The sequence below is a fragment of the Molossus molossus genome, unplaced genomic scaffold (assembly GCF_014108415.1).
Source record: "Molossus molossus isolate mMolMol1 unplaced genomic scaffold, mMolMol1.p scaffold_m16_p_7, whole genome shotgun sequence".
Taxonomy (NCBI): domain Eukaryota; kingdom Metazoa; phylum Chordata; class Mammalia; order Chiroptera; family Molossidae; genus Molossus; species Molossus molossus.
Genome location: NW_023425401.1, coordinates 29,533,216 through 29,553,964, shown reverse-complemented (window position 1 = coordinate 29,553,964; position 20,749 = coordinate 29,533,216). Strand labels below are relative to the sequence as shown.

At 38.1% G+C, this 20,749-nt stretch overlaps 1 protein-coding gene across 5 annotated transcripts in view; it reads left to right on the top strand.

The window, feature by feature from the left end:
• Positions 1-412: 412 nt before the first annotated feature.
• MIOS (meiosis regulator for oocyte development) overlaps positions 413-20,749 on the top strand; it is a 34,272-nt gene continuing 13,935 nt past the window's right edge. For 2 of the 5 annotated variants that reach the window (XR_004957351.1, XM_036246905.1), the window contains exons 1-6: positions 423-474; positions 1,364-1,513; positions 6,358-7,696; positions 8,022-8,120; positions 14,687-14,941; positions 17,987-18,156. Coding sequence is in view for 4 of the 5 variants with exons in the window: in XM_036246905.1 (XP_036102798.1) it covers positions 6,403-7,696; positions 8,022-8,120; positions 14,687-14,941; positions 17,987-18,156 (1,818 nt within the window). In the remaining variant the exon portion in view is untranslated. Of the gene's footprint in view, positions 475-1,363; positions 1,514-6,357; positions 7,697-8,021; positions 8,121-14,686; positions 14,942-17,986; positions 18,157-20,749 lie in introns of all 5 variants that reach the window. The other 3 variants (XM_036246907.1, XM_036246906.1, XM_036246908.1) reach the window with 3 other exon arrangements.

Genomic DNA, 20,749 nt, shown 5'->3' with positions numbered 1-20,749 from the left:
CGGGAACCAAATAGCCTGGCCTTTCTACTACATCGATCGTCATTAATTTTAATGCAAATCGAAACTGATCAAATGAACTAAAGCGTATGAAGTGCCTAAAACGATAAACGCAGCCCTCAGAAAGCCGCCCGGTCCTCTAGCTCGGGATCCCGGCTTCGAGCTCCAGGGATGGAGCCTTCAGGAGCCAACCTGGGCACCGGGGGGGGCGGGGCCTCCTGGGCAGTGACCCCGCCCCGGGGCGGGGCGACTCCCCGGCTCGCGGAGGGGCGGGGCTCGCGGGCAGGGAACTCCCTTTCCGAGCCCGAGGCGTGGCCGCTCGTCGCGGAGGCGCGGCGGGGGGTCGTGGACCCCGGCCGGGTGGGCCCGAGTTGCTGGCTGCGCCGCCATCTTGCCCGTGTCGGGTGTCCCGCGGCGGGAGCGGCGGCCACTAGGCCGGAAGCGGCTGTGCGGCGGCCGCGCTGCCTCCTCGGGTCGGTGAGTGCGGCCCGGGCCGCGTCTCCGCTCTCTCGAAAGGGAGGTCACAGTCGTGGACGCCGGAGCGCGTGGGAAGGCCCGGGCGGGGGCGGGCCCGCGGCCTCCTCGGAGCCCTGGCGCGGGGAGCAGGTTCGCGCTGCGGGAACCGCGCGGGGCTGCGGAGGGAGCCTCGGAGCGGCGGGCGGCCCGAGGGCGCGCGGGGACTTCCTGCCCGGCGCTGGGGCCGCGCTGCAGCCTTGGTCGCGGCGGGTTGTGCGGAACTGCGTCGCCGGCTTGGACCCGAGGCTCCGCCAGGTGCCGCGAGCCGTGGGAGTCGCCCTCAGATTCCTGGTTTCCCCGGAATAGCAACAAGCCCAGCGCGGGTGGTGCCCTATCAGATACTCCTTAAAGGGCCTGTCGCCGGCTGGCTCTGTTCTCCGCGTGTAGGAGTGGAAATTCCACAAGGGGATAAATAAAACCTCTCAAGTCAGTCGCGAGCATTGCTGAATTGCCTAGCAAACCACGGCCTCTGCAGGTCTTTTGTATAACTTTAAGGGTAATTTGCATAAAGATACAGTGCATCTCCTTGAAGATGGTGATGGTTGGAGTTTCTTGAAACTGCTGTTGTTGTTTTTGGTCAAGGTAAAAAAAAAAAAGTAGAAAATGACCAACAACAAAAAAATAGATGTGAAAGGGTGATTGGCTACCTTGTACCCTTAGTATTGTAGATCTCCACAGTACAGTGGGGTTGAAATGTGCTGTTAGTGTAAAATACACATTGGATTTCCTAACTGGTACTAAAAGTAAAAGAGCCTCAATAATTTTTGCACTGATTACATGTCAGGTTAAATAACACATTATTAAATTTAATTCTATCTCTCTCTTTTCATTTTTCTATCTTGGCTACTAGAAAATTTTACATCATCTGGTTCACCCTGTCTTTCTATTGGACAGTGCTGTTACAGACCTTGTGGTGAGGAACACAGAAGCAACATCCATGACTTTCCTTTGCTCAGACACCGTTGATGGGAAGTGAGAACTCGACTTGCTAAACTTGAAGGTGAGGATCTAAATGTAAGCTGTAATTATTACAGATTCCACCCATTACACCCCCAATTTTTCAGTGTCTCCAACATTTATTTATTTTAAATATGTCTTTATTGATTATTTAGAAAGAGGAAGGGAGAGAGAGAGAGAGAGAGAGAGAGAAACATGGATGTGAAAAACATCCATCAACTGCCTCCTGCACGCCCCCTACTGGGGATGGAGCCAGCAACCAGGGCATGTGCCCTGACCGGGAATGGAACCGGGACCTCTTAAGTCCATGGGATGGCGCTCAACCCACTGAGCCACACCAGCCGTGCAATGTCTCCAACATTTAAAAACATTAAATTCGCCCTGGCTGGTGTGGTTCAGTGGTTGGAGTGTTGGCCTGCGGTCCAGAGAGACCCGGGTTCGGTTCCCGCTAAGGGCGTGTATTTCAGTTGCAGTTTGTCACTGGCCTGGTTGGTCATGTGGGTGGCAGCCACTCTGTCCCTTTCATATCGATGTTTCTCTCTCTCTTTCTCTTCCTCTCTCTCCCTCCCACTTTATCTGAACAAAAATGGAAAAATGTCCTCGGGTGAGGATAAAAAACAAACAAAAAAAAACATTAAATTCCAAACATTAAATTCCAGGGTTAAGTCCGGGATCATAGTGATACTAAATCTGTGTGATGTGAAGAACTTAATTGTCACAAGTTTCTGAGATGTAGATAGCCTAGGCTCTGTCTCCATTTTACAGCCTTGGATATCAAGGGACTTATTAGGGTCTAGCTAGTGAGTAGCTGGAGGTATTCTGACTCCAGGTTCAGTTTTCTTTGTTCTCCACCATATTCCTATTGATCTGTGTTCATGAGCCAGATTCCATGTATATTGTGTGTTGGATTATAAAGAAAAACATTTTTAAAGGGATTGCTTTTAGATGTACTTCTCTGTTCAGGGCCAGCTTCACAGTATGCAACTGTGAGTCGCACAAGGCCCATCGTTTAGAAGGACTGGTACTTGGTTCAGTGCTCTGCTGTCACCTTAATTTTTTAACAAGGGAGACTCAGTATTTTCGTTTTGAGCTGGGCCCTGCCAATGATGTAGCTGATTTTCCTCTGTGCAGTAATCTAGAATGGGAGTTGGGAGGTGTTGGACAAGAACCAAAACATCTGGTCTTCACTTTACTTCTATTTGAAATGAGAAGGGTTTGTTAGTCTCTAACTCTGAAGTTCTTTGATTCTGTATGAGTTACTGTAATCAGATTTTGTGGATAATATAAGTATTTTGCATGCATAACATCAAAGGAATGCTGATGATGCTCCATTGAGTGTCATGTAAATCAAATAGTTTTTTAATTACGGTAACACTTTCTATTTGTTGTTTAAGATGGATTTTTGCATGTGGCACTAAATTTTCTTACCATATATCTGTCATTCATGTAAAGAGTATGGTTGTGGGATGAAAGCTTGGATAAAAAGTATGCTTATTTAAGCAATTATTTTTCAGTGAAATAAGATGGGCCAAATCTCAGGATACCTCCAATTTAGAGGTTTCCACTTTTAGGGCATGAGTATGAACCATTACTTGACAGTATCTGTTCCTTTTTTGTTGTTGTCTTAGTTACTTGTTGTTTATTACATTAGGTGCCTCTCTTTCCTTCTCATTCTCAAATTTTTAAAGTCTCTAAGTTTGGACATAACTTCAACACTAGAACACAGTCTTGCTTAGGCTGCCATAACAAAATACCGTAGACTGAGTAGCTTAAACAACAGAAGTAACTTTTTTCTGTAGTTTGGGAGACTGGAAGTCTGAGATCACGGTGCCAGCGTGGTCCAGTTCTGGTAAGAGCTCTCTTCCTGGCTTGCAGATAGCTGCCTTCTCGCTGTGTCTCGCATGGTGGGGGGAGAGTTTTATAAGGGCACCAGTTTGACCAGGCTCTACCCTTATGACCTCATTTAAGGCTCCACCCTTATGACCTCATTTCAAGGCTCTATCTCCAATACAATCAAATGGGGGATTAGGACTTTAGCATGTGAATATTGGGGGGACACAATCCAGTTCATGGCAACCAGGGACCTTATCTGTCCCTGTTAACTACTGTGTTCATAGCATTTAGAACAGTGTCTAGAACATAGAAAATGCCCAATAAATATTTATAGAATAAATGAAAGACAGTGTATTAGAGTGATCCTCTCTTAGGATGGCTTACTCTGGGCTCTTGCCCATCATTGGAATAGTTGTGACAGTGGGCACTTTGCTCTTGGCTGGAGCCAGCCTCTGCTCAAAAGAGTAATGGGTGGAAGCATGAGGAGATTGGTAAAACTTGGAGATAGCAGTGATAAGTATCAGAAGGAGCATTTAACTAATGCATTCATTTAACAAATAATTATTAAGTATTTGCTAAGGACCTAGTACTGTGCAGTACTGTGCTGGGTACTTCAGTTACAAATGGAGTGCAAAAGATACCTTATCTGCTCTTCTGGGTCTTATAATCTAGTAGAAAAGACAGGGTGATTTGATTGGAAGGCATACGTTTCAATGAAAGTATCTATCTAAGTAACCTGATGTAGACATAGACTCGGGAGGAATAGAGGATGGTTGATGTCAAGCTTGAGCAGGTGTTCATATGGCCAAGAAAGGAAGGAAAAATGCTCCAACCAAAGGGAACAGCATTTGCAAAGGTGATTGAGTGGTAGTTTACATTGTAGAAGGACACCATAGCTAGAACATTGCAAAGAGGAGAATGGTTTGCCTTGAGGCCAGCACAGTTGATAGAGGCCAGAGCATGTCAGGTTTTATCAGTTGTATTGAAGATTTGGAACACTATGCTAAGAGCAGTTAGAAACCATTACAGGGTTTTAAGCATGGGTTGGATAACCTGCTAAAATTTGTGTTTTTAAAGATCATTGTGATATTCTATAAAGATGAATTTCATGAAAGTCAGAGTTAGAAGATGAATAAAACAATTGTTGAACCAGCATCACAGGTCAGACACGCTGTATACTTTAATTTCTTATGGAGTCAGTCTGCAGAGCCATGTCACTCAGTAGCTGAGTGGAAGAAAGAAGACAGTTAATAATTGGGTTGATCTAGGATTGAGAAAGCAAACCCAGAGTGTCATGGAAGTAAAGGTATTGAGGGTGCTGATAGGAATGTAATTGAAATGATTGACCTTGGGCTTCAGATCTGTTAAGGAAGGTAATATGCCAGAATAAGAATTCTCAAAGGTTTTATTCCCCAGTCACCTATATTTTTTTGACTCTATTGAAATTGACTCTATTGAAATTCTGGATTGATAATTCCTGGCTGAAACTTTTGCAAGATAAAAAAGTAAAGCAAGTATGTTTAAGTTGAATCTATGTAGTATATCTTCAGTAGGAGTCCTTGCCAGGGCCTATAGCTAAAGAAACGAATGAATCATAGCTTCATTCTTTAAGAACTGACAACACATGCCCTGGCCGGTTTGGTTCAGCGGTTGGAGCGTCGGCCTGCGGTACAGAGAGACCCGGGTTCGGTTCCCGCTAAGGGCATGTACTTCAGTTGCAGTTTGTCCCCGGCCCTGGTTGGTCGTGCGGGTGGCAGCCACTCGATGTGTCCCTTCACATCGATGTTTCTCTCTCTCTCTCCCTTCCTCTCTCTCCCTCCCACTCTATCTGTACAAAAAATGGAAAAATATCATTGGGTGAGGATAAAAAAAAAAGAAAAGAAAAGCACAGTCAAGTATTTTTAGTAGTTATATATTTATTTTAATGTATGTTAGAAAATAATACTTAGCATATTATACTTATAATTCATGAACCTTATGATGAGGTTAAGATCAACTTTCAGCTTTTAAAATGAGCCAGTTTAAAGAAAAATATTAAATAACTGCACAGGTGGTACATGAATGACTGAAGTTTAAGAAACTCTAATCTAAATCAAATCTTACATTGTATAGGTGAGAAAACAAAAGGACCCCAAAACACAAAAGTCTTTCTAAGTCTTATAGCTAATATACGTATGTTAGAACTAGGAATAGAACTCAACTCTGCTCAGTACATTCCAGTGTTTATTCTGCAGTTGAGCAGTTTATTATTGTTGAAAGTTGAGGAAGAGACCTCTGTCTTACTAGTGGCATTGCCCTTTAACTCTGTAGTGTGGTGGCCACATATGGCTATTTATATTAAACTTAATTAAAGTTAGTCTGGCCGGTGTGGCTCAGTGGTTGAGCGTCAACCCATGCATTAGGAAGTCACTGGTTCCATTTCCGGTCGGGACACATGCCCAGATTGTGGGCCCGATCCCCAGTGTGGGGCATGCAGGAGGCAGCCAATCGATGTTCTCTCTCTTCGATGTTTCTCTCTCTCTCTCCCTCTCACTTCCCCTCTCTCTAAAATCAATAAAGGAAAAAATTCCATTAAAATTAATTAAAGTTAAATAAAATTTGTACTAGTCACATTTCCTGGGCTCAGTGGCTCACATATAGCTAGTAGCTACCATATTGGACAGATATAGAACATTTCTATCATTGCAGAAAGTTCAGATGGGTATTACTGATCTGAACCATTGTTTAGGAACATGATTCATAACTCCTTAAATTTTACCCCCTCCAAATGGATGATACTTATTAATTTGCTCACAACATTGAAGTTATTTTAACCCTGAGGTTCAATTGAAGGTACTAGTAACAGTGCAGTTAAGATAATTGATCATGGGAAATAAAGCCAGAATGGAGTTCTCTGATTTTTACCAGCTCATCTTATTGGAGGAAGTTCTTTTTCCCTTTTTATCAATAAATATTGTCTTGAATTCATAGCAGATAGAAGAAATATAAATATATTGAAAAACAGAGTACCTGTATAGTGAGTTTCCTGACTTAAAACTTTTCGTTTTTAAACAGATCAGTGAATGGACCTGACTGGACACTTTGAGCACATCAATAAACATGAGTGGTACCAAACCTGATATATTGTGGGCACCACACCAGGTTGATAGATTTGTTGTATGTGACTCAGAACTGAGCCTTTATCATGTGGAATCTACTGTGAATTCAGAACTCAAAGCTGGATCTTTACGTTTATCTGAAGACTCTGCGGCTACATTACTATCAATAAATTCAGATACACCCTATATGAAATGTGTTGCCTGGTATCTCAATTATGATCCTGAATGTCTCCTCGCAGTTGGACAAGCAAATGGTCGAGTTGTACTTACAAGTCTTGGTCAAGATCACAACTCAAAGTTCAAAGACTTGATAGGAAAAGAATTTGTTCCAAAACATGCACGACAATGCAATACTCTGGCATGGAATCCACTGGATAGTAACTGGCTTGCCGCTGGTCTAGATAAACACAGAGCTGATTTTTCAGTGCTGATTTGGGATATCTGCAGCAAATATACTCCTGATATTGTCCCCATGGAGAAAGTGAGACTTTCAGCAGGTGAAACTGAAACAACGTTATTAGTAACAAAACCACTTTATGAATTAGGACAGAATGATGCTTGTCTCTCTCTTTGTTGGCTTCCACGGGACCAGAAACTCCTCCTTGCTGGTATGCATCGTAACCTAGCCATATTTGATCTTCGGAATACAAGCCAAAAGATGTTTGTAAATACAAAAGCTGTTCAGGGGGTGACAGTGGACCCATACTTCCATGATCGTGTTGCTTCCTTCTATGAAGGTCAGGTTGCAATATGGGATCTTAGGAAATTTGAGAAGCCAGTTTTGACTTTAACTGAGCAACCAAAACCCTTAACAAAAGTAGCATGGTGTCCAACTAGGACTGGTCTGCTTGCCACTTTAACAAGGGATAGTAATATTATTAGATTATATGATATGCAGCACACACCTACTCCCATTGGAGATGAAACTGAACCCACAATAATTGAAAGAAGTGTGCAACCTTGTGACAATTACATTGCTTCCTTTGCTTGGCATCCAACAAGTCAAAATCGAATGATAGTTGTAACTCCCAACCGAACAATGTCTGACTTCACTGTTTTTGAGAGGATATCTCTTGCGTGGAGTCCAATTACATCTTTAATGTGGGCTTGTGGTCGTCATTTGTATGAATGTGCGGAAGAAGAAAATGATAATTCTTTAGAAAAAGATATAGCAACAAAGATGCGCCTTCGGGCTTTATCAAGGTACGGGCTTGATACAGAACAGGTGTGGAGAAACCATATTTTAGCTGGAAATGAAGATCTACAGCTTAAGTCACTCTGGTATACTCTGCACTATATCCTTTATGTTGTGAATTTTGAGATGAATCGGGTAGAAATGTCCTTAAAGCTTGCTGAAAGGTCAGTCTGTAAGTATGTTGAATGTCTTATATGCAAATACAAGTTACATAATACTAAAATTACAAAGTAAAGTTTAGAACTGTTGGACTTGAAATACTACTTTGCAGATTATGTAGGAGCAAGCAAGTATAGCTTTACAATAGAGTAGAACCACCTTGCTTGCACTGACGCCTATTATGAATTGGCTCCAAATCAAAGTAAATTTAGCTTTGAAATATTTTATTATGTGTCATTACTAGTATTTCCTATGCATTTAAATACTCATGAAGCAGTATACAGAAGATATGGACCAGAAATCTCCAGGCAACAAAGGATCATTGGTTTATGCAGGAATTAAATCAATTGTAAAATCATCTTTGGGTAAGGAAATTCCATTTTCTGCAGTATGTTCATAATTGTTGTACTTTTATGTTTCCCCATTATTTGTGTATTTCAGGATAGTATACATAAATACTCTCTTTTTGTTTGTTTTGAGTAGATATTTTAGTAAATTGTTGAGTTAAATGCATAATTGTTTTTATATTCAAATATTTTTTACAGGGAATCTTGGTTCTTTGAAGTGGTACTGATTTTCTAAATCTATTCATTCAATTATTATTATTATTTGTTTTTGAAGACCCACTTTGAGAGGCATTACGTTAGATGATATGATCCTCGTTCAAATTTTATTATAGTATTTTGCTTTCATAAAAACTAAATAAATATTTCTAATTAAAGAAGACCCCTTTTTATTTTTGCTGCCTACTTGCACTTACTTAGCTATGTAATGGCAAGGTCTATGTATAACACCAAATATGGCCTTACCTGTAGGACCCTTACCTTGATGATTGAATGAATGTGTGAATTAATGTAGGATTGAAATTGATAAACTATTTAAGAAATAGTTGACAAAAGAGCTAAACTTATTTTTTCACTGATGTCTTTAAAGTTATTTTTATTGGAATTAAACTGTGGGTTATATTATAATCACCTTCCTAACCAAGGATTCTGTATCTAGCCTTTGATAGCCATCAAATTTGGGCCTAATTCAAGCTGCTAGAAAAGTTGTTCACATTATGTAGTCAAAGAGTGGTAGTACAATGAATAAATCCAATTTGGCTTTTAATACGTCTTTCATAAATAACTATACAAATAGTACTAAGTAAAATGCTATTTTTAATAGTAGACTAAGCATTTTAGTTAAACTGTTAGAGTTTATTAAAGGACTTTCAAATTACTTTGGTTCACATTGAAGAGGATGCAGTGGACTACTTTTCTGACCTATTTCATTTTGGTGTTCTTATTAGCTCTCCACCAAAAATAATTTTTATTATAAATAATAAAATGAATGAGTTCAATTTGAAACTTCTACTTTTTATTAATATAAGTAAAAGGGCAGATATACTGTATTACCCCTATCGATGAACCTGGATACCATAGTTCATGATTTTAGAAACACTGCTGCAAAGAATTAAACACCAAGTTTATAGAAATTTTAGTATCTTGTCTAAATAGTAGGTCAAGCCACATTGCGTTTTTAGTTATACTGAGGTATATTATTGTTTTTGTTGTATTTTGATATGTTTTAGGGGAAACCCAAAAATCTACTTCTGAGGAAAAGCAAGAGGAAAGGTGGCATATCTGTGTTTTTGGTGCAGTAGAAACAAACTCAGTATCTTGACTTAAGCTGAGTAGTCTTTACCCAAACTAAAAAACAACTACTGTTGGAAAAATTTCCTCATTGCTAGACTTTCAGCTTTTTTTGTTTGTTTAGTTTATATATTTTTGTTTGGTTTGGTTTTATACTTTGGTTTCATATTTTTGTAATAAGTAGAGAAATGACTGTCAAAGATGGCATTCCTAGGTTTCAGTCTTTTATCTGGCCGTACTCCTTTCTCTAATGGTATCTCTAATAATTTAACACATAGTAAGTTAACACATTGAGCCATCTTGCCCATGGTAATCTAAGCAAGTAGAACACACAGCTGTACTTTAACTTTGGTGACAAATAATATATATTTAATGCTTACTATGAATTAGACATCATGGTAATTGCTTTATTTAATTCTACAACTACAATATGAGGTAAATTTATTTACTCACTCAGAAAATATATCACTTGCTCACTGTGTGCTAAGAATTGTCCTAGGAACTGGAGACGTAACTGTGAACAGGATATCCCTATGGATACTGAACAAGATAGCTAAAACAGGTGGTTATAAAGTGAGGAAGAACAGACAATTATGTGTAGAAGAGTTCCTGACCTGATTGTTGGGACTGACAAGGTTTCCTGGAGGAGATAAAGGCAAAGACAAGGTCCAGACAGGGAACAGCATATGCATGAGCCCTGAGGAGAAGGAACATAGCATATTCAGTATTGCTGGAACAGAACATGAGAGAGAAAGTGAAGAAAGAATGGAGACTAGAAAGGTAAGCCAATGGGTAACTCAGGACTTAGAGGTCATGAAGAATTTAGGGAGATTTATCCTGTAAATCCTGTAAACAAAGATTGTAAAGAGTGGTGACAGGTTTGTGTTTTAGAGTTGTCGTTGTGAGGAATGAATTGAAGAGGATCAGGATTGAAAGCAGGACCTCAGACAGAAGCCACAGTAATCAGGAAATATATGATGGTTCTTACCAATGTCTGTGGCTGAGGAGCTAGAGAAATGTGGATAAATTCGAGATTGGTACAGAATTTAATGACTAATTGGATAATGGGGATGGAGGAGAAGGAAAAGTGAAAAGATAGTACACATGTATTTAGCTTAGGAAACTGGGTCAATACTGGTATCAATAAATTAGATAGGAATAACAGGAAGAACACATTTGAGAAAAGTAAGAATTTATTTTGGCTCTGGCCAGTGTGGCTCAGACTGGTTGAGTATCGCCCCATGCACCGAAAGGTCACCAGATAGATTCCTGGTCAGGGCACATACCCAGGTTGAGGGTTCAATCCCTGGTTGGAGTGTGTATGGGAGGCAACCAATGATGTAACTCACATCAATGTTTTTCCCTTTCTCAAATAAAATTTAAAAACATTTAAAAATACTAATTTATTTTGGAATAAGTCGAATTTGAGACAACGAGGTGGAGATGTCCAGTGGGCAAGGAATTTAGAGTAGGTTAAAGAAGTAAGTCATCCATTTTACACAATTTAAGAAATTTGACTATATGAAGGAGGATAAAAATATGTACAGTAGTAGCATGTGATTTTGGGGTCAAGAGATAACATTTATATTGCTTTATTTTTGTTTTGAACATGGAATTAATTTAAGCATGTTTAAATGCTAATGTGAAAAAGTCCATAGAAAGAGGTTGAAGATGGAGAGGAAAGGAGGTGAGGAGCAAAATTCCTAGAAACGGGGGGAAAGAGATCCAGAGCTTCAGACAGGAGGATGTGCACCTTCTCCGTATTAGCCAGAGGGGAAGGGAAAGGTGTGCTGTTTGTTTAAGGTTCAGTGACCAGAGCTGAGGGTTTTCCCACCTGATCGCTCCTGTTTTCTCAATGGAGTAGGTTTGCTTGTTGAGAAAGAACAGGGAGGTTGTCTAGAGAAGATGGGGAGAAGGTTGTCTTGAGAAACATGGGAAGATTGTGGGGAAATGTTGTTTTGCCAGAGGAAAAAATAAAGGACGGGGCAAGAGAATTAAGTAAGGATACTGGCAAGAGAATGACTCATTTGTTGAACCTTGGGGTCTAGCTTGAATAGGGAGGAAAAGACTGATAAGTAAAAATATGGGTGGAAAAGAGAGTATGAGTTTGAAGAAGATGGAAATGGGATTTCCGGAAGGCTTTGAGGTTGTGGTTAGACAGTGGCTCCTTTAGCCCTGGCCGGATGGCTCAGTTGGTTGGAGCATCGCCCATGCACTGAAAGCTTGCAGGTTCAATTCCTGGTCAGGGTACATACCTAGGTTTCGAGTTCGATCCCGGTTGGGGCAAGTTCAGGAGGCAACCGATTGATGTTTCTCTTTGTTTCTCACTCTCTCCCCCCCTTCCTCTCTCTAAAACAATCAAATCAGTAGAAACACATCTTTGGTTGAGGATTTTTAAAATGTGGCTCTTTTGGAGGAGGAACAGTTTGGAGTGTGGCTATAAAATGGGTAAAGTCTTGGAGTTGTTGACCTGGAGATAAGGAAGCAAAGGATCAAAGAGGCTAGTTTATTGGACGGACTAAGTATTGAAATCATCCAGTATGAGGACAGTGCATAGTCTGAGTGTCTTGTACAGTCCTGTAGAACAGTTTCCACAATGTTCTCAATACGTGTACTTTTTCCTTTTAAGATAGCAGAAAATTGTGTAATAAATTTTGGTCAGCTTTTCACGCAACATGATGAAAATATTTTTCATGCTTAAAGAGTAAACTCTGACCTAGAGAACTTACCTATTCAGAATTACTTGAAGGGGCAAAATAGCTTGGCTTTAGTGTTTTAACAACAAAATATTCTTATAAACACTGGATAATTGTACTGCTTTGCTTTTATATAGATGTAAAAATGCAACAAATTAGTATCTACAAATAGCCAAGTGTCTTATTGCCTGGTGTAGTATTTGAAATAAAAAATAGTTCAATGTTTTTTAATGTTGAAGTGAACTTGTTTCTCTTGCAACTATCAGAGAAATGGTGGTTCTATTATTCATATATAGGGCAATCTCAAATTTAGAGGATATAATTTTTTCATTTAGTATTGTATAACATACATAAATAGATTTTAATTTTTTCAGCTATATATTACATCATATATTTGAAATTAATTTTTTTAAAGTTCATGTACACATTTATTTCCTTTAGTAATAAAGCTCATATTTGTTTAATGGATATTGAGAAAATCCATACATGTTAAAAATGGTAATATGACTTAAAAACCAACAATAGTATCACGTTGCTTTAAAAAAAAATTTTTTTTCTTTATTGATTTTAGAGAAATAGAAAGGGAGAGGGAGAGAGAGAGAAACATCAATGAGAGAGAATGTTGATTGGCCGCCCCCTGCATGCCCCCCACCAAGGATTTGGCCCTGGGCATGTGCCCTGACTAGGAATCGAACCAGCATCCTCTTGGTGTATGGATTGATGCTCAACCACTGAGCCACACCGTCCAGGCTTACATTGCTTATTTGATAACCCTAATTACTTGTAGCATAGATATCAAGCATCTTAAGAATGTCTGAGCAGCATAAATAAGTGACAAAATATTCCACCTCCTAGCAGTGAACTTTTGGGATTCATATATGTTGATCTCTGTTCTGTTTCATGACAAAATTTCTATGAAGTAAAAACTCTTAAGAAACTGGAAACTAAACTGTGAGGAAGCATTTGAAAATTAAATGGCTGTGTTTTTTTGATCTGTTAAAATTGTTATTTTTACCATTAATTAAATGTCAGCATTGAATCCAAAATTTATATAGGGGAGATAAGAAAATAAATACCTTAGTAGAATTACAGCTCTTTCTACCTGAAATGTAATGACTACATTCTATCTAAACAATTTACATTTGGAAAAGTAATGTTTTGTTTAATTTTAACAAGTGTTGTTTTTTAACTTTGTCATTTAATTATTCAAAGTTTTTTCCTAGTTCTTGAAATTCCAGTTTCAGAAGCTAAAAGTGATTTTTTGTCTCAACTGACTTCCATCTTAATTGCTAATAGAGCAGAATGCTTTCCTTATTTTGTGGGCAGAGGGGTCTCTTAAAGGTAGATAACTTCTTTTCAGAAGTCTTTTCCTAACTCATTGACCTGAATAGGCAACAGTTTCCAATAGAAAGGTTAAAAATAAGTAATTTCAAGTGTATTATTTAACTACTTTTTCAATTTCAAAAATATTGCAAATATCTCATCTTGAAACTTTTCCATGGAGTTTGATGGTAAAACTTTCTAGAACATTCAATAATTTGAATTGTAATTAATAGAGTCCTTAAATTTTTTACATATTTGTTTAACCTTTATTTGGCACCAAGTATCTTCCAAGTAAAATTATCCTATCATTAAGATCAGCTGCCTTGATTGTGTGATCTAAATAATGTTACAAGAACTTATTTAGGTTTCTTATGAAAAGAGAATGAGAATCTAAAGTCCCTTTGTTTAAAGTGAGGGGGGAACTTTAAATCTTTCATATAGTATTTTAGCTTTAGTACATACCTTAAGCTTTCAAAGTATTTTGATGTTTATGATTTCATTTTTCCGTATATACATAGAGAGGCAGACAGAAATCGGGGGGAGGAAGGAGAGATAGTGAGCATCTGTTGGATCTCAAGCACTGGGGATACCTTTCAAATAAAACAAGATGCCTGCCCTTTTGGAGCTCATGTTCTAGTAGGAGAAGAAACTAAAAAAAAAAAAAATGAATTTTTTAAAAAGGGGGAACTTACCGTTAGTATTGAAGTAAGTGGCGGAAACAATGGAAAGTTAGATAATAATAACAGATAATGTTTTTACATTAGTTGGCCAGGGAGGCTTCTCTGAAGCAGTGACTCAGCTTAGGCTATCAAGCAATGACTGTTACTCCAATAGCTCTTTTTGATAATACAAGACGCTGTTGTACTTAACAATATGTAGACTATGTTTTGTTTGTGGCATATTTTATATTAATGCTATCATCAAATTGTGGCTGAGCAGTCGAATATTGAAAATCAGACGTTGAAATATTTATCTGTAAAACTAACTTATTTCCAAGTTTATTTCAGAAAAACAATAACTCATAAACAGACAACAATATGATCATTATCAGAGGAAATGGGAGTGGGAGGAGGCAGGAGAGGGTAAATGGGGGATAAATGGCGTTAGAAAGAGACATGACTTGGGCTTATGAACACATAATGCAATATGCAGATAATGTATTATAGAATTGTACACCTGAAACCTATATAATTTTATTAACTAATGTAATCCCAATAAATTCAATAAAAATAATAGTAAATAAGAATGCAGTTAATATAAAAATGTTTCTCATTTTAGGAATGGTGGAAAGCAGCAGACATAATTGGAGTGGATTGGATAAGCAAACTGATATGCAGAATTTAAATGAAGAGAGAATCTTAGCTTTACAGCTTTGTGGGTGGATAAAGAAAGGGACAGATGTAGATGTGGGGCCATTTTTGAACTCCCTGGTACAAGAAGGGGAATGGGAGAGAGCTGCTGCTGTGGCATTGTTTAATTTGGATATTCGACGAGCAATCCAAATCCTGAATGAAGGGGCATCTTCAGAAAAAGGTATTGGGTTATATTCTAAGATACTTGAAGTTCCCAGATTCCTTTAAAGAAAAGATACTGATAATTTTCAAAGATCTAATCATTTAATATTTTCATGTAAATTTTTTTAAGAGAAATTAACACTACTGTTTTTATAAATATTAGCTCATCCCTTTTGTTTATACCTTGGTTTAAGTCTGTAAAAAAAAAAGTGTCTTAATTATCATTTAAGGCATGCTCAAATGTGTCCATTTTCAATGTTTTTTCTTTAAAAAATTTTTTTTTCTTTATTGATATTAGAAGAAGGGAGAGGGAGAGAATGATAGAAACATAGATGAGAGAGGACATTGATTGGCCACATTCTGCATGTCCCACACTGGGGATCAGGCCCACAGTCTGGGCATGTGCCCCCCGACCAGGAGTCGAACTGGTGACCTCTAGGTGCATGGGTCACTGCCCAACCAACCACTGTGCCACACTGGCCAGGTGAAAGTATTTTCTTTTAAAGATAGTTCGCATACATTTTAAAAACTTATTTTCTTGGAGATTAAGACTAATTTAGTTTGCAAGCATTTTTACGGTGAACATTTGAGTGTATTTTATTTTATACTTTATTTTTTAATAGTTATTGGTTGACGTTTAGGAAACTACACATTTTTAGTTAAACTAATAGATATTCTTATAAAAATGATATTTTGATTTGCAGAAGTTTTTCTACTTGAATCTGGTGATTTAAACACAGTTTCCATTTAATATTTTTTAGAAAGGAATAAATAGCAAAATGTGATAAAGTTTTTTTTTTATCCTCACCCGAGGACATTTTTCCACTTTTTGTTCAGATAGAGTGGGAGGGAGAGAGAGGAAGAGAGAGAGAAAGAGAAACATCGACGTGATAGGGACACACAGAGTGGCCGCCACCCGCACGACCAACCAGGGCCGGGGACAAACCGCAATCGAGGTACATGCCCTTAGCGGGAACCGAACCCAGGTCTCTCTGGCCCGAAGGCTGACACTAACCGCTGAGCCAAACTGGCCAGGGAGTGATAAAGTTTTTATGTGATAAAGTTGTTACCCTAACATTTTGCAAAAGAATACTCAGAGAAATAAATCTTAATCCAGAAATTCAGTTTTTTTCTTATCGGTTTTCATATAACTTGAAAATACCTAGGATGTATATAGCTATTGATTTTTAATACACTTAGCAAATTATTTTTGAGTATTTAGAATACTTAATTTCTATTTGCTGGTCCATTTAGAAACCATTACAGCTTTGTTGTACCATAGAGAAATTAACTGTAATATATTTACTTGCACTCTAGAAGTTGAAAAAGTTAATGTTTTGTTCAGACTGGCTTCTTTTTCTTCCCTTCTGTTATAATGCAAGTCTTCCCCGTTTGAGATTGCAATACAAGACTTGTGGTACCCTGGCTGGATAGCTCGGTTGGTTAGAGCATTGTCCCGATACACCAAGGTTTTGGTTCGATCCTAGGTCAGGGCACATGCAAGAGGCAACCAGTGAATGCATAAATAAGTGGAACAACAAATCGATGTTTCTCTTTCTCTCTGTTTCAAATCAGTGAATAAAAATAAAATAAAAAGACAGTGACGGGAAAAAAATTGATATTTAAAGCCATTTCTAATTAGAATTTTGCTGCAGCCTGAGAGCATAATACTTTCCTGTCATGTGTACCTAGAATATTTGGTTTTAGATTTGAACACCCCTGTTAGCAATAGGGGAAAGTAGCATTCTAATGATTTTAATATTTTGGTTAAGAACTGAAGGAAAAATTTCTCTTGAATCCAGTATCCCTTTCCATTTGGAAATAAATTGTTCTAAGCAGGATTCACAGAAGATACTCCTTTTTTTTTAGTATAAATTATTAAAGACTTTAAATCTAATTTAATAGCAGGCAGAGAAGCAACACAGTAACTTGGGGAAGCATTTGCAGAAATTAAGAACAAGGCTATTAAGGACATAAGGTGGGAAATCCTGTTTTATTTGAAAAAGAAATAAAATGATTAGGATTAGGAAACAAGGAAGCTGCTATGATAAATATAGAAAGTACTTAAGAGCCCTGGCCAGTTTGGCTCAGCAGTTAGAGTGTCAGCCTGTGGACCAGAGAGGCCTGAGTTCGGTTTCTGCTAAGGGCACGTACCTTGGTTGCAGTTTGTCCCCAGCCCTGGTTAGGGTTGTGTGGGTGGCAGCCACTCGATGTGTCGCTCTCGTGTCGATGTTTCTATCTCTTTCTCCCTCCCACTCTATCTGGAAATAAATGCAAAAATGTCCTCAGGTGAGGATAAAAAATAAATAAGTAAAAAGAAAGTACTTAAGAGTAAAAGTTAAAGGTCAATTTGGTTTTCTCTTTTGATGTTAAACTTGTCAGAAGTCTAGGCAGCCATAGGATTGACTTCTAGGTTAGCAGCTTATCCACAGCCACATAAACTTCTAAGAATAAATGGTTATAAGACTATTAGTAACAAATGCTTTGTTGCAAATGTGTCTAAATACAGTTCTGTGGTAATACTGATAGTTTTGTCTTAGAAAAATTAAAAGTATAATATTATAATTAGAATGCTGAAATATTGGTTTTATACCTTGTCGTTTAAACATACACAAATATGTGCATTATATATTTAGGACTAGGAGAACAAAATGATTTTGAAAATTGCAGTCCCAATATACAGTAATGTTTATATATCAATGCTTTGAACTATCTCAACCAGTGTAAATGAACTTGATGATAAAGTTGGCAGTGATTCTGGTAGGATGGCTTCACTCTCTTCAGTTAGATCCTGAGCAGTAACATACTGTGTAGGAACCTGCCTGAGATGAGGACCTGAGGTACTTGTGCTACACAGTGCTTGCAGTATGGACAAAAGTTTTACAAGAATGGAAATTTTTGCTTGTGGTCCTTTTCAAATTTTTCAGTCTGAATCAAAACCCGTATTCAGGTGGGCCTATTTTTCTGGGGGTAAAATTCACTCTCTGGTCTTTGTTTATGGTTTAAGAACTGAAAGAAGGAGATAGTAAGCTTGGTTGGTTAGCTGGCTGTTTTTAATATGCAGGTGATCTGAATCTCAATGTAGTAGCAATGGCTTTATCGGGTTATACTGATGAGAAGAACTCCCTTTGGAGAGAAATGTGCAGCACTCTACGACTGCAGCTAAACAACCCGTATTTGTGTGTCATGTTTGCATTTCTGACCAGTGAAGCCGGATCTTATGATGGAGTATTGGTAAGCTGATTTCTGTTTCATACGGCTCTCTTTTTAAGGTAGGAGTTTCTAACTTTGTTAAAATTTTCTAATGTCTGTTGCATATAATGTTTTCATTTGATGCATTTTCTATTATTTAAAATAAAGTATCTTAAACAATTTTTGAGCAGCTCTTCTTGAATATGACTGCCAACCTAGAGTTAGTTAGCTGATAGCAAACTGAACTGAACTTTTTAAAATAGTTTTAGTAATATAATTAACAGCCATAGAAGGAATAGGATTTTACCCTTTAGCTTAGGAACTAAGCTCTAGAACACTACAAATATATAAACATAAATTTTATATTGAAATATAATTTTTAAAAGTGTGTGCATGTTCTCATTTTTGTTAAGTAAACCAACACATGATCAACTTGTGATCAGAATGACAGGTCTTGTCTGACTTAGTATTTATCATTCTCAGACACGTTCTAGTATGATCACACTGCTTACAGTGGTTATTTCATTTTTTCATTATTTGGTTATTTCATTGCTATTTTTTTCTCTTCTGCTTTAACCACTTATTACCACAATTACCACATAGGTTCTTTATCACAATGTTGGGAAAGAAAGACTAAAGTGAGGTTTGCTTATCAGTTTTAGTTATTGAGTTTTAAACTTCACATTGGTAAGACAATTTTCTTTGCTGGGATCCTAGTTATTTCTGTTTGACTTTATAGCATTTCTTATAAAATATACATTGTTTGAATAACTGATTTAAATGTTAGTCCCTAAGAATTTATATCGACATGTATTTTATTGAGGTATCTCTTTTTTTAATCCTCACCCGAGGATATTTTTCCATTGATTTTCAGATAGAGTGGAAGGGGCGAAGGGAGGGAGAGAAAAAGAGAAAGACATCGATATGAGAGAGACACATCCATTGGTTGCCTCCCACACAACCCCAACCAGGGATCAAACTGCAACCAAAGTATGTGCCCTTGACTGGAATCGAACCCGCGACTCTTTGGTCCACGGGCTGAAGTTCTAACCGCTGAGCCAAACCGGCCAGGGTTATTGAGGTATCTTAATGAAAAAAAAAATCTTTTTTTCTTTATTGATTTTAGAGAGAGAGGAAGTGAGAGGGAGAGAGAGAGAGAAACATTGATGAGAAAGAACATCAATTGGCCTCCTACTGCATGCCCCCTGCTGGGGATCTGGCCCACAACCTGGGCATGTGCCCTGACTGGGAATCGAGCCAATGACCTTTTGGTGCATGGGTCTACGCTCCACCGCTGAGCCACACTGGCCGGACTCTTTTTTTTTTAATCCTCACCCGAGGACATTTTTTTCCATTTTTTGTTCAGATAGAGTGGGAGGGAGAAAGAGAAAGAGAGAGAAACATCGACGTGAAAGGGACACATCGAGTGGCTGCCACCCGCACGACCAACCAGGGCCGGGGACAAACTGCAACCGAGGTACATGCCCTTAGCGGGAACTGAACCCAGGTCTCTCTGGACCGCAGGCCGACGCTCTAACTGCTGAACCAAACCGGCCAGGGCAACACTGGCCGGACTCTTAATGAAAATTTTAATAAATGTTGTTAGTGTCCATTTTGGCAATTTCTTATTTTATATATTTCGTCCACTATTTCTAATAAATTGCTGTTGAACTGTTCTGATAACTTCAAATTATATCCAAGACTATGTTGGGGTTTTCTTTGTTTTTACTCTTAGTACTCTTTTTTTTATTAAACAAAAGACTTTAAATGTTACATCTTGAAGAAATAAAATGATACTATCAGAAAGTGCTTGAGAATGGTACAGACTAGAAAAAGAAGTGGATTATTCAAATTTTAAGTTGATAGAGAAGTATATTATCTAAATATTAAATTCTGTTTTTTAAACTAAGTGATCTATTATAAATACCCTTATTTTCTTATACCTATGTTTGGGTTATTAGAGGTATCTTTAGTAGGAAGGTCATATTTTTGAACTATTTCAAGAGTGTACTTAATTATACTTTATGTGTAAATAATTATAATTAATGTTCTTTTGAAAAATTATTAAGTTGCAGTAATCCAGTGAAAAGTACTAACTTAGGACATCAAAAGATAAAATTCTGAGTTTTTGCTTTGCCACAGTTACCTTAGCTGGTCAATTAACTTTTGGGGTTTAGTTTTCTCAGCTGTAAAATGGGACATATCATACTTATAAGTCTTTCCAGATAAAAAAAATTTAACACATGAAACTGAATCTAAAAGTTAAATCTAGCTTGTATCAAACACATTCCCTCTTTAGGGCAGAATCCTAAAAAATATTTTATATTTGAGAAAATATATTAAGATAGGTATCAACTAAAGTAGTCTCATGTTTAAAGGAGGAAAATGAACCCTGGCCAGTTTGGCTCAGTGGTTAGAGCTGTCGGCCTGCGGTCCCAAGAGACCTGGGTTTGGTTCCCACTAAGGGCACGTACCTTGGTTGGGTGATGTGGGTGGCAGCCACTCAACATGTCCCTTTCACACTTGATGTTTCTCTCTCTCTTCTCTTTCCCTTCCACTCTATCTGAAGGAAAAAAGTAAAAGAGAAAAATGATAGTTCATAGAATGAATTCAATAGAAATAGGATTGTTTTTCC